The 14,483-nt window shown below is 42.4% G+C and overlaps 1 protein-coding gene across 1 annotated transcript in view; it reads left to right on the forward strand.

Annotated features, from left to right (window-relative positions):
• The first annotated feature begins 6,804 nt into the window (after positions 1 to 6,804).
• zmat4a (zinc finger, matrin-type 4a) overlaps positions 6,805 to 14,483 on the forward strand; it is a 122,443-nt gene continuing 114,764 nt past the window's right edge. Inside the window, exon 1 of the mRNA XM_044025357.1 lies at positions 6,805 to 6,947. Within this exon, the coding sequence (XP_043881292.1) occupies positions 6,861 to 6,947 (87 nt within the window). The 5' untranslated portion in view covers positions 6,805 to 6,860. The remainder of the gene's footprint in view (positions 6,948 to 14,483) is intronic.

The raw sequence follows: 14,483 nt of genomic DNA on the forward strand, positions 1-14,483 counted from the left end.
GCAATAATGTAGTGCTTACTAATGTACACATTTTTTTTCAAAGTAAAATGTCATGTTATTAGTTTCCATAGTTAAGTTGTTTTTTTTTCCTGACTTTGCTCATTTTTGGCCTTGCCAAATAATTTCACACTTGATTACTACTTCAAGAGCATTTATATTGCTTTATTTCACCTTTAAACAGTCTATTTTGACTTGAAACTTAAGCACTCACTCTCCCACACCAAATCCCATAGAGAAAATCACCATTTTTAGCTCACAGGAACACATTACCCACACGCCCACTGCTGCCTCGTTCGTTAACCTTGTGTTTCTTGGGTAACTCTCAGTGAAGGATTTAAAACTCTATAGTCACATGATAACATATCTGGAGTCACCGATAAGGAAACGCTGGATTAATAACGTCCGTCTGCTATGATGTAAAATTGCTGTTTTTCTCTATGGACTTTGGTTGCAGGGAGATTATTTTTACAAAGCGACAAAAGCTTTCAAGCTTCTAGTCAAACAGTAATAATTAATTTAGAGTCTGCAATATTAGAGTATTTCAATAAAAGCAGCTCTATTGGCACACACACACACACACTCACTCTGCAGTGAGGCCACATGGAGGAGACAAAGGTCTCTGGAGACTTTTGAGACTCTTTTCTCATCTCGCTGGTTTTTATAAAATGCTCTATGAACTGTGGCTCCTGTCCTAACGGAGCCTTGAATATATGAATACAACACTTCATAATAAACCTCCATTGAACATAGTGGATTTGAATTTTGAATATATACAGTATGAGCGAGTGCGGCAGATGTGGACTTAATCCCTTAATCTCGACTGTAGATTTTTCCTTCTTTTTTTTTTTTATAATAAAATGACTATGTGACTTGCCTGTAAATCAAATGTTACTACTGTAAATATGATTTATATCACTTCACTCCATTCGTGTGCAGCTGTTTTTTGGTTTATATTCTGATGTGGCTGGCGCTGTGGGGGTTAAACGGTCACGTGTGGTCAGAAGACGAAAGATCTCTCCATTGTTGAAGGCTTGATTGAAATGACTTCATCACAGGAACACAGCAGGCAATTACACACACACAAGAATCAAGCCGAATTGTAGCTCAGTTACAAAAGACTTCACAATCCTAAAAACGCGCGTTAATCTCCAACAGTTACCAGGGAATACGGAAATCACGTAAAACCACCCGTCGTCCGTGATAAACGGCTGATTCTGAACAAACTATAGTGACGCGTTCTAATCTAATCTAAAAAAAAAAGATGTAAATGCAACAAAGTCAATATTTGATGCCTTTTTTAGAGGAGGCGGAGCTTCACTTGCTGTGTTAGAGCCATCACAGCTGCTGCCGAGAGACAAACACTACACTTTCACAGTTAACAGCACTTCTGTCCTTGGTTCCCACAGGTCATTAAAATCCTTGAGTCCAAATTTATGGACAAAAAATGCAAGGCCCTTGAAAGTTATTGGAAAGTGCTTGAATTTTGTGCAAGAAAGAAGTTGATATTTAGGTCAACATCTCCCTTGTTTGTTATGTGCGTAGACTCGGCCTCACGCAGGACCAACATGTTCATTTTCACAGTTTTTTGGTACAAAATGTACAAATGCAGAAACGTTGTAAACGGCAGTGTTTTTGTTTTTCTGGCACTCGAGCGCTGACTGCTGTGCGTCCTCACGCTGCCGTGCAGACACAAACACCTGCTTCCACCCCAGTCGTCGTCGTCTGAGCACAGTGTGACAACATGAACATGTGTGTAATGGCGAGCGGATGATTCGGGGGCTGTCGACGCCTCTGGGAGACGCCGATGTCCCACGCGGCGTTCCAATTTTCAAGTTTTGTCCTCCAGGTTTCACAAACGCAGCAGGTCATAGTGTCCACAGACACACACACACACACACGTATGCATTGACTTACATTCATTTCCTGGAGATTTAATCTCACCTTCAGCTAAAAATGTACTAATATACGTTATGAGGACTTGATTTTTGTCGCCATAAGGTAAACAAGTCCCCATATAAACAGATCTATGTCCCCACAACATAAGGAAAACCAAGTACACACACACACATGCACAGTAGCGTTAGCACTGACAATAACAGGTTGTGTTTGAAAAGATTTTATATTAATTTGCTGTTTGCTTTACACAGGGTTTATCTTGTGAGGCGTCCACTGTTCCCCCGTGAGTCAAAGCGTCAGTGGGTGGCCTCTTATTTTAGCTGTGATTTAAAGAGCGGAAACATTTAACAATATCACTTTCTCTGCAGGAATAATAATGACCTACACTTACAGTGTGTGTTTATGCTGCTGCTGCTGCCCCCTCGAGGTCATTAATATCATCACGGTCCAATGATGCTAATGTTTTTAGGCACTTTCTTATATTCTTACTCAAGTTAACTAAGTTTGTTTGCTGGAGGACAGTTAAGGTTTTAAAACATTCTACAACCCCCTTTTCAGATAGAGGTTTTTGCCTAAGCATGAATATACTAAAACCATGGTTCTCAAACTGTGGTGCGTGAGCTTCTTCTGGTGGTACTTGGGAAGAAAATCAGAGAACAGGTTTAGAACAGAATTGATGTAAAAGTTTACTGTCAGTGAATAATGTTCCTACACATACTATTGCACTCTTTTACAATGTATTTAAATCCATTTAAATATCCATTTAAAATGTATTTAAATCCACGCTGTCAAGACTTAGATTGAACTTCCCGCCCTCAGTGACGAGGATTCAGAGACACAAGCACGGTTAAGATGAATGAATCTCAGTGTAAGATCCTTCTTCTTTTTTTAAACCTCTTCATCATCCTCTGCACTACACTACGGTCAATGAAAAATAAATCACACTGAGTGCGAGTGCGGTGCCTGGGTTTTTTTGTGCCCGACTTCAGGGTCACAGTCACTTTGATGATGCCGGCGTTGTTGGTTTGGTTGCTAGGGGCTACAGGGCAGAGACTGATGCACAGACTGGTGGCATTCACTGTCTCTCTCTCTGTCCGTCTGTGTGTCTTTGTGTGGCAGCTCAAAAATACAAAATCTCTTTAACTACCGGGTTTGAAAAAGCTTCCGTTCTGCAAAACGATTGATTTTCTAGAAAGTAAAATAAGCCTTGTTTCTGATTTTTGGCAAACAGGTTTAAATCTTACAGCTTTGATTTAACATAGCTTATCTTGACCCGACTGAACTTTCCGCTCAGAAATCTACTCTCTGAGCGTGTATCTGAATCACCAGAGGCAGAGATTTCACCCATACATCCTCAACCTTTACAGTGGCCTACATTCCTCTTTGTTGCTAAGCAGTGTACGACGCCGCCGCCGTATTAAAGGTGCATTGTAAACACTTTAATGCGAATGCTCAGACGTGGTAAGGGATGTACAGTATGTATATTAATATTCAGCACTGGGCTGCAAACACTCCTCCATAATGCCGGCATATGAATATATTCCACGGCTAAGCACTGAGTGATGAAAAGCAAAGGGAAACCTACAAATGAGCAGAAAATAGATCCTCCCGCTCTGACACAGTTTTCCCTCCGCTCACAGCTCTGTTTCACTGGGGCAGCGAAAGCAGACGCTGAGCAAAGAGTGTTTCTCCAGAGGGAGCAGGAGCCCCACTCTGCCCCCCACTGGAAGGTCACAGCCGGCGCATCAATTATCCGTCAGGTCGCCGCAGACGAGTGCGCTCGGGATAAATGGCGCGGGTGTAAATGTGCCGTGTTTTCCTGTTGTAGACGTAGTCCAACCATCTGGACCGCGGGCGCCGCACCGCGCTCAAGGGCAGATGAAAGACATTTGCCGTCTCCCTCTCTGCCCCTCCCTCCCCCCCCAATGCACGTCTGCACCGACCTAATATTCTGACCTAATTGGATTCATCAGCAGTGCTGATATTTTGCAGATTGCTGCTATTCCTGTTTGTACACACAGCACATGTCGCCCCGCAGCTATGCAACGCCTTTAACGATGTAATGCGATTGCATTCTCTGCATAAACAGAGAGGCTAGTTGTATATCTTGTTGACTAATGTGCTAATATAAGCGGAAACGCCCTTTAACCCTCTTATGATCGTCATGATAAGGATTTATTTAGATTTAATGGCTGTAGAACTGTAAAAGAAGTGTGAGATCTTCTGCCCTTGGATGCCACAGAATAAACACTAGGACTTTTGCCGTTAATATCAATTCTGTTGTATTTGTTTAACTGCAAATCTGTCGTACTCACAGTCTTATTGATGGATAGATTTTTTTTAACTGTTTTTAGACAATGACTGTTTGTGGCTAGCTTTATTTCTAACTTCAAACAGCTCTTGATATACGACATACTCCACAAGAACAGAGATATTTGTTCTTGTTCTTGAGATGGCAAGAGCTAGACCAAAATTCAGGCCAAAATTTAGACCAAAATTCAGGCCAAAGTTAGACCAAAATTTAGGCCAAAGTTAGACCAAAATTTAGACAAAAATTTAGGCCAAAGTTTAGAAAAGTTAGACCAAAATTTAGGCCAAAAGTTAGACCAAAATTTAGGCCAAATTAGGCCAAATTTAGACCAAAATTTAGACCAAAAGGCCAAAGTTAGACCAAAAAGGCCAAAGACCACCAAAAGTTAGGCCAAAGTTAGACCAAAAGTTAGAAAGTTAGCCAAAGTTAGACCAAAATTAGGCCAAAGTTAGCCAAAGTTAGACCAAAAATTTAGTTAGGCCAAAGTTAGACCAAAATTTAGGCCAACGTTTAGACCAAAATTTAGGCCAAAGTTAGACCAAAGTTTAGGCCAAAATTAGTTATTATCACAACATTTCATACTTGTCGTGATAATACATACTACGCCAACATTTCCGCATTAACCACACCCACATCACATTTCTGGCCAATCACACAACAGTTGTCGAACACCACACAAGAATAAAGTTCTGCCCAGATGATGGGTCTGCAGTCCTGGAGGAGAGAACACATTTGAAACAAAACAAAGTGATTGATTATTAATCACCTGCAGGGAAATTCCAGGGAGCAATGCAGTGGATTTGAACCAACAAACCTCTGGTTTCAAGCCCACTTCCATTTCCACTTGGTCATGGGTTGCCAAATCATACACTGCAGGAACAACCCCCTGCAATAGGAACTCCATTCATTGCCTTTTGTTAGCAGCTTCACAAATCCTGCGTGAACAAACTACTTTAGGTGTGAGAGGTTTTAGTGAAGTGTTTATTTGACATGACAGCTGCTGCGTGCTCACCACAGACACACACACACACACACTGTGTTCCTGTGAACAACACGGCGAAAAGAATATTGATGCTCGATCAACTAAACCCTTAAATTATTAGGTTCCATGAGTCATTTTAATTTGTTAGGCCTGCCTTCCACACAGTGATTCATTTGTCTTGATTCTTACTCCGACACACAGTGTGGGCTCGGTTATGTGTGGTCAGTGTTGTTGCAGCCCACACCGAAGCTGCTGGGCTTTAATTTCATCAACGGAATCAAACTAATGTGAAGTGAGATAAAGAGAGATCGATATTAAATGTATTCTATATAAAGATATGACATACATTATAATGTAATATTACAGCAAATTTTTCATCATGTTTGTTTGGAATGACAGTTGTAAAAGCAATTACGTGCAGCAGCCGCTTTGTTAGGTACACCACTTCAACTGCTTGTAATGCAAAATCACCCAACGTTGCATCATTTTAAAGCTCCAGTGGGATTGAATTGACTTGATGCACAAATTATAGATTACAGAATTTCAACAGAGAACTCTACCTCATACCAGCAGACTCATTAAAAGTTCAGTTCAGTACATTTAAGTCCAAAAGCGAGTCTGACCCAGGACTTCCCAGCAAGCAATTTCTGGTTCCCATAACATTCTGCCCTGCTGGAAAAACCAGCATGGAAACCATGCTAGGTGCTGGTTTTATGCTGGTTTGGTGCTGGTTTTATGCTGGTTTGGTGCTGGTTTTATGCTGGTTTACGCTGGTCTATACTGGTTTGATGCTGGTTTACACTGGTCTATGCTGGTTTACGCTGGTCTATACTGGTTTGATGCTGGTTTACACTGGTCTATGCTGGTTTGGTGCTGGTTTACGCTGGTTTGGTGCTGGTCTATACTGGTTTGATGCTGGTTTACACTGGTCTATGTTGGTTTGGTGCTGGTTTATGCTGGTGGACCAGCATAGACCAGCATGGACCAGCATGGACCACCATAGACCAGTGAAGACCAGCATTGACCAACATGGACCAGCAAAGACCAGCTTAATGATGCTGGTGGACCAGCATAGACTGGCATGGACCACCATAGACCAGTAAAGACCAGCAGTGACCAACATGGACCAGGAAAGACCAGCTTAATGATGCTGGTGGACCAACATAGACCGGCATGGACCACCATAGACCAGTAAAGACCAGCATTGACCAACATGGACCAGGAAAGACCAGCTTAATGATGCTGGTGGATCAGCATAGACCAGCATAATGCTGCACCAGCACCCTAACACAACAAAATTCAGGTCTATGCTGGTTTTTTGAGCAGGGTGGGAACAGTTCCCTGAAGGTTAGATTCCAAACCATGATAGAAACGCAGCATGAGCAATTTTCAGCACCAAACACATGATTTTCTCTCTCTTTTTTTTAACAGGAGTTTGTTCCCACTTGTTTCCTCCGTGTCCGGACTGAAGTGTCTGAAGTGACTGAAGTGAAGGCGTCTCGATGCGCGCAGCGCGGCCAATGGCAGCGCGGCGGGGCGGAGAGCAGCGCCACACTGACTCTACTACACTGTATAATAGTAGACGCTGCCGCCGCTGCCGCTGCTGCTGCTGCCGACAGTGGACGCGTCTGCCGCTCAGGTTCTGCCGCTCTCCCGCATCCGCACCGGTTCATGGATTACACAGTTTCTCTCCAAGTGCAACATCAGCTGACCGTGTTCCCGACACACTTCTGTGAGGGCTACAGTGTGGAGTTACAGGTACATTTGTTCTCTTTTTGCATTATTCCTACATCCACCTGTCTGTGTGTCTGTCTGTCTCTCCATCCATCTGTGCTCTGTCCACGGAGAGGAGGAGGAGGAGGAGGAGGAGGAGGCGTGCGTGTGTGTGCAGAGTGGGACTTTGTGGAGATGCTCTGCTGCAGAGGGAACGCACGGCTGCCGTGGTGCATGCTGATTTTCTTCTTATTCTTCTTGATTATTCTTCTTCTTCTTATTTGTGTCCGTGTGCCGAGGTTCTTCTTGTTGCATGTGCAGCCACGGGGCGGAGAGAGAGCGAGAGAGAGCGAGAGAGAGGAGGCAGCCCGTGCGCAGCGGTGCTCAAAATAATAAGAATGGAATAATAATAATAATAATAATAATAAAAATAATCATTATAACAACAAAAAGTGGCTGCAGGATAATGACCTCATCTATATCCTGCATATTGATGAGCAGCGCGTGCGTGGAAGTCAAGGGTGTGAGGTCAGAGTGAAAGGACACAACACTGTGTTTCCCACGAGGGATTTGACTGAAATCCCAGAATATGATCTCACATTTGAAGTTTGGATATGATACACGAGTACAAGGTGAATATAGGGCAACAGTCATGTGTCTGTATGTGTATATATGTGTTTTTATATATACAGTATGTATGTATGTATGTATATGTATATGTATATGTATATGTATATGTATATATATATATATATATATATATATATATATTTCCACTCTGCAGTAGTTTAGCAATAGAAACCAATCACCAACAATCTGAGTCATTAAATGACAGCATTAATCACTCAAAGTAGTTTTTAAAGCAGGGGTCGTGTACAAGTACATTCCATAGATTAATAATAAAACGTAATACTAATAACTCATAATCTCAGAGTTTCCACGTGCAGTTAATCTGCTGCAGTGTTTTTTTCCACTGAGCCTCTTGTGTTTAATCTGTGAATATGAAGCAGCGTAAACAGTTGTGGTGGCTCAGTTGTGTTTCTGTGCTCAGGTGAGAGGAGTAGATTATAGAGGCGTCAACATACTCCGTGAGGTCAGAGGTCATTCTCGTGTCCGGGTGTCAGACAGGATTAGAGATTTCACACAAGATTTCCTCCTGTTAATTAGCGTTGCGGTGATGAACTGACGACTAAAATCAATTCCCCCCTCGTGATCAGATTAGCTGCTCGTTCAGGTCATTTGAGTGTGACACTCCTGGATTAAACACTAATTCAAATATTCTTTAATAGATCAGTTCTTCACCTTAAATCGCAGCTCAGCAGAGGAGAAGTCGCTCTGAGCACAGGAGATGAACATTTTCATTCCTAATCAATGACTTTCAATGAGTTCTCTCCCTGGTTGACTTTGTCTTTATTAGACAAAAAACATTCAAACTCATGTTGAACTTTAATGTTTTGTACAGAGAACACGTTTACGAGCCTGTATTTTATTATTTTCATTGCTAATTTACATTAATTTTAGCAAATGGTCATAGAAAAGACATAGAAAGTAGAGTAGATATTGGATAGTTTGTCAATATCCAATATGCCGATATATATCAGTCGTGCTTGGGGCGATATTATATCAATTTTTCCCTGTGACAAACTGCACATTTTCTACTATTACATTTTCTTAATTGTGCAAAATAAACATAAAAAAAAACGATATCGGCCAATACTGCATCTGTAAAAGAGAAATCATTAAAATCATAATATTTGAGGAATTGGAGCCGGTCACTATTAATCGTTTAAAAAAAAAAACAAAAAAAAATAACTTTTAATCAGGATTAAGGGAGATTAGGATTCTTTGAGATGCCACTTGTGAAGCTGGCCACTTTATTAGGTACACGTGACACCTCATATAAAGTGGATCCCGGTGTGGTTTTCTGTCACATCGATCCCTCTTGTTCTTAAAAGTTTGACGTAATTCTTCATAAATAACCATCTGCACACCTGGGATGTAATGAGCGGTTATTTGTGATACCGTTGCGGAGTCGCTGACGTTAAGATAAACTGGCATTTTCACGCGGTTTCTGAAAAATCACATTTCTGACGCTCAGCGGATCATCTCGACCACGTCTGAGCTGCTGCCGCGTGATCGGCTCGTCACACGTGTTTTTAGTGGTTTTACGAGAGCAGCAGGTGACACCCTGTCCCAGCAGCCTCTGCTACATCTCCAGATCAACACCTACTAAAGACCCAGATATGGATGATACTGTATTTCTCTCCAGCCTGCAGCTTCATGACAAGAAGAATAATGTTCTCAGAGAAACACTTTCACCGTGCAGGTGCTGCCAGCTCCGGCTCCTCCTGCCTCAGAGAAACTGCAGGAGACTTCTTCTTTCCTCCAGAAAACCACAAGATGGCTCCATCCTGGCACAAACCTGCGTGTGCTTTCTTCTGAAGACGCCCCGACATGAAAGTTGTGCACTTAAACAGCCGTCACGTCATAAAAGTCCATCCTCGAAGCTCCTCTCTGTGATTTTATGCGTCTACCCTGCAGCCATCCTCTCTATTTTAGAAGAAAAACACACTTCCATTCCGCCGTCTGCTGCCTGTAATTTCTTCTGCCTATAAATAAGACACTTTGAAGTTCAATGCTTCACTGTCTCCAATAATTGTTTGCTTTCGTGAAGTTAAAATTGCCCCTGCGTCTGTGCCGCCGCCGCTTCTTCTTCTTCTTCTTATTATTGTCAGTGAAGGTCAGCGGAGATGGCTCTCTCGTTACAGAAATAGCAACAAAGAGCTGCAATAATCGAAAGCTAAACGTATTTATTTTCCCCCACGGACGTTTGTTTTTGAAGCAAAGAGGCAGAAGAAATGTGTCTTTTAACGTAAAAAAAGACGAGAACTGTCGGAGACTGTTGCTTACGTGAAGTATTGAACGCCGCGTCCCTGACGTGACACCTGCCCTCGCGGCGGAGAATAAGACGGAGCGCGGCGTCTCCTCGAGGAGGCCGTTCATCTTTCAGGATTATAACAATGGGCCTCGTTGAGCTTTAACTTTTTCCCTATAATTTGTTCTTAAGAAAACCTTTTGTGGATTTATGGCTTCATATATATATATATAAAAAAAAATGCATAAATTATTTTTTGAAGCAGGAGCTGTTTGCGTTTGAGAATGAGGTTCAGTTTGGGGTTTAATGGATGAAATATAATTCATCTTCAGCTGTCAAAAGTCACATAGTAACTTTGAAACCCTCAAAAATATTCTATTTTATTTGTTTGAAAATACACTTTGTTTGCAATGATCGGAATTTCGCTTACTCTCCAACTCAACTCTTGTGTTTGTGCTTCAAAGTGGTCGTTTTTGCGCTCCCTGGGTTTTTGTTTACATACGATTCAGTCCGTGGGCGGAGCCTTAGGAAGCTGCCTGCTGATTGGTTACTGAGTTTTGGAGCGACAGGAAGTAGACTTGGAGTCAGAGCGAGCACATTTCTGATCATTTTGAGTGATTCAAGCCATATTTTGTTAGCAATGTGTGTATTTTGACTTTGTGGTTCATTTTTGTTTGCTAAATTCATAAAGTGTTGCTTTTTAACACCGACACAAATCTAATTCCATATCTTTGGACTCTGAGTTTTTCCGGGTGTTTGTATTTCTGATGTTACCTTAGATATTGGGCCTTTATCTTCCCAGTAACGAGCTGTAATATGGTTTGTATTAAATCCACACTGTTCCTGCTCCTGGTTTGTGTGTTCACGTCCTGTGTTTACAAAGTATTTGTCAAATACAGAAGTAAAATTCACCGTCTCAGATTGGTGTCTGTGCAAATATAAGAAATTCTAAGGTATACGTTCTTAAAGTCAATTTATTTAAGTAAAAGACTCCTTTTAAGTAAACATTTCTTACATGACAGAATGATTTTCTTACATTTTGTCGAGTTTTTTGCCTGTTTCTCCTCGTTTTAAGGAACATTACAGTCTGACAGTGGCAAAATGGACTTAGCCTAAAATTAGCATTTAAATCCCTTTAAGAATATTTAGCTCATATCTAATGGGGCTTTATTGTAAACTCATTCACTCACTCACCTACACCAAAGTCCATAAAGCAAACCACCGATTTTGATGTGGGTCCATGTTTCAGAAAGATATAAAAACCAGAACGTGAAAGTGTTTACGCCATCATTATTTTAACCTTGAGCCGTGAGAGAAAATTCTAATCTTCGGCCAACTTTTAAGTTTAATTACTCTCGTAATGTTCTTATAACCAGAGCTGGTGTTCAATATAAACAGCCATAACTTTCTGTAAGTCACAAACTAGGCGCCCTTTCAAGGTTCCCTCCCTAGAGACCAAGGTGCCAGACATCTGGACCGGATTCATTATTTCAAGGGTTACTAGCTTTGTGTATCAGACCTGGCACGCGGAGGATGCCTTATATTGTTTGATGTTCTAACTTATTCTCCAAGAATTAAGCTCGTTATGCGTCTTTTCCTTTCATCTGCTGTTTAAAGTTGTCATAGCAAACCCTGGTGTCCTTATCGTCACTTATCTGCCAAAATTTGGACCCTGTTGGGTGACAATTTGGACACTTGTGTGATTATAGGACACAAGTTTCCTTGTTATTTATAGATAGAAGAAGAAGAAGCGGTTGCCTCTGCCTACTGAGCTCCAGCTGTGAATGGATGTGATTGGGTTGCTTCGTTTTTGTGATGTCACAGACCCTGGTTGTATGAATCTGCTCCTCTGAGACGAGTTGACTGCCTAGTTTAATCAAAATGTGTGTTTTTATGACGTAAAGGGGACAATGGATCATGTTGAAATGTGATTTATTACGTCGTAGATCACTTAATATCAAGTAACGGTTTCACTAATGCTAGGCAGAATTAATTGGACAGCTTCGAGGCTGCGTCGCAAGCTACGCGTTTAATAGAGAACGTGTTATTTTGTCTCCTCCCCCCCCGATCAGCTGCAGTTGGCCCGTAAATCTGCGACGGGCTCAGCTCACTTCGCCTCACGGCTGAGTGCTGTGTGAGTATGATTTGGTGAGCGTGTATATCAGAGACTTCAACAGTGCGGACACGCCGCAGCTGATTTAGCTGCAGTCTGATGCAACAGGAGTCTGCTGCTGCTGCTGCTGCTGCTGCTGTTGTTTCTCTGACAACACACAATGAATTCGAATCCTCCAGATTGTTGTCGTGCTCGCGCTGGAAAGAATTAATCTCATTAAGCAGACAAGTGTCACAATTTTATTGTCGCACCAACTCAACATTTGCCCTAAACGTCTGCTCTGGCTGAGCACCAAGCTGATTATATTACTGAAGTGCAGGCAGTCTGCCCAGTGTGTGTGTGTGTGTTTTCACTCTGTGCACCGCGCTTCAGGTCACACTGCATGGGAATAGTCCACTTAGCAGCAAACACCCTAAGTAACCGCACATTGTTTTGACCTTGAGCTGCGCGGCGTGAGAATCGCTCGGGGTTTTTCGCTCCCAAAGGCCAAAAAAAAAAGCAAGAGGGAAAGATGGAGACGGATCAGCTCACAGGACGGACTGAGAGTCAAGTCTCGGCCGCCTCACTCGTACAGTTTGGCTAAATTGTCTCTCCCGGGGGAGCAATGTCGGAGTCTCTCCTCCCTCACCCCCCACGGCCCCTGGAGCACCAGCTGGACAAAGTGCTGCTGATGATGGAGGAAACTGATTCCGTGAGACTCGCAGGTCACAGTGAGCACAGACAGCTGATCTCAGGCTAGATCTAGGTTACGTAACCAGGTCTCTGGAAAACCCCTCGTTTTAGCCTCTGCCCCTGAAAACTCTACTTGGGTTTTGTGTATCGCATGTGAACAGTGGGATGTGGAGCCACTTGTGTTGTTTGTTGTTGTTTGTAGGATTCTGATTGGCTAGCATGGCTCCGTGCTTCCTGTTGCACTGCTGACTGTAGGTTTTTGCATGGTCATGATCGTACTTGAGGGCGTTTCATGCGAGTTTGTGCTGATTAAAAACTCCTCTGGAGACGACAATCTGGTGTGTATGATGTACTTAATCAAAACCAGGAGGGTGGGGTGGACTTTTTTTCTATAAATACTAGGCTAACTCTACCTAGAAACGATAGCTCTACACTTCTGTCATGGCATCTAGTGGAAGAGGTTTTTTTTGAGTTTTCATTCGTAAAAGTACCAAGATAACCAGCCTCAATCGTTTCATTACTAGTACCCTTCCAGACTAGTGGTACGGGTAATGACGGTACTAGACCCAAGACCGTCAGCTGATTGGAGGGCGACAGAAAAGCGTCACTTCCTTTGCGGTGTTTCTTTGAAGGCCGCGACCTAATCCCGCACAAAGCTTGACGTCTTGTTGAGCTGCTGGATGTCCTCCTTTGTTGTCTGTTGTGTCGCGTTGGATGATTATGCTTTGTCGACAATATCTCGCCGATACGTCCGTCGCTTACCAAGTACAGGTACTGGTCTGACTGAGGGCTTTACTTTTCCAAAACCCAACTGAACCATGATGGAAACTCAACATTTGGTACTCCTGTTCAGTTGTTAATGCAAATATCTAGTCAGCCAACCGTATGGCAGCAAATTAAAACATTTAAACATGTAGGACCTTGTACCAACTTGGGTGCCTTGCTCAAGGACACCACAACCCTTAAACTGTCTTGGGATTTGAACCCAATTTGCTTCCACTTGGCCATGGGCTACCAAATGACTAAAATTAGAGAAAGAAAATAGCATAGAAACAGGAATATGTTCAATATAAACTCACTACACATTCAAGGTTTCTCCAACATGAGTCCAACGTCCTGCGAGGTCTTCATTTTACTGTGCTGGAAAAACTAAAAGCAGAATCAAGTCCTCGAACCAGTGAATGTTTTGTCAGTCTCACTCTTTAATCCAACATTTCTCCAAATAGCCGCTGGATTCTTTTGTTTTTAGTCATTTCGGAGGCTGATGTGTCTCATCGCAACATCAGCATATTCTCCCGATGAAAGTTGAGAGGCTGTTTATGAATAAAACACTCAGACAGAAGTGTTTGTTCCTGGCTAATCCACTGAGACAAATTAAAGTGCTTCTTCACAGTGATGCAATCGTCCTTTAAATCCATTTTTTTTTCCGGCAGAGCGATCCTGCGCCGTGATTTGCAACGCTGCCCGCGATGGTTTATAGAAGTAAAGACACCAAAGGGAGAAGCGGCCGCAGTGTGACACATTTACACAGAGAATTACTCTCATATTATCAGCCCCGCTGCTGCATCCACTTATACAGCGTGACACTTGTGATACTGATGTGGAGGAATTCACCGTGATGAGCTGATAAACACAATTTTGCTTCTTTTTAAAAATAGATTGATACTGATTTTTGTTGGATTTATGGGTTTTTAATCGACCAAGAAACACGACGTGAGTGTGTGTCCCCAGTGATGCAGCACAAGTGTGAAGTCACGACACATTTAAGATGCGTCTACTGTTTGGAAGAGAGTGCAGTCCACATGTGGTCATGCTATTTTAGCTGCAGATGTGACTTCCTCCAAGTCTTTTTCTGTATTTTGAAATGAAAGTTTTAGAAACCCTGTGTGTGTGTGTGTGTGTGTGTGTGTGTATATGTGTA

The sequence above is a fragment of the Solea senegalensis genome, linkage group LG5 (genome assembly GCF_019176455.1).
Source record: "Solea senegalensis isolate Sse05_10M linkage group LG5, IFAPA_SoseM_1, whole genome shotgun sequence".
Lineage (NCBI taxonomy): Eukaryota > Metazoa > Chordata > Actinopteri > Pleuronectiformes > Soleidae > Solea > Solea senegalensis.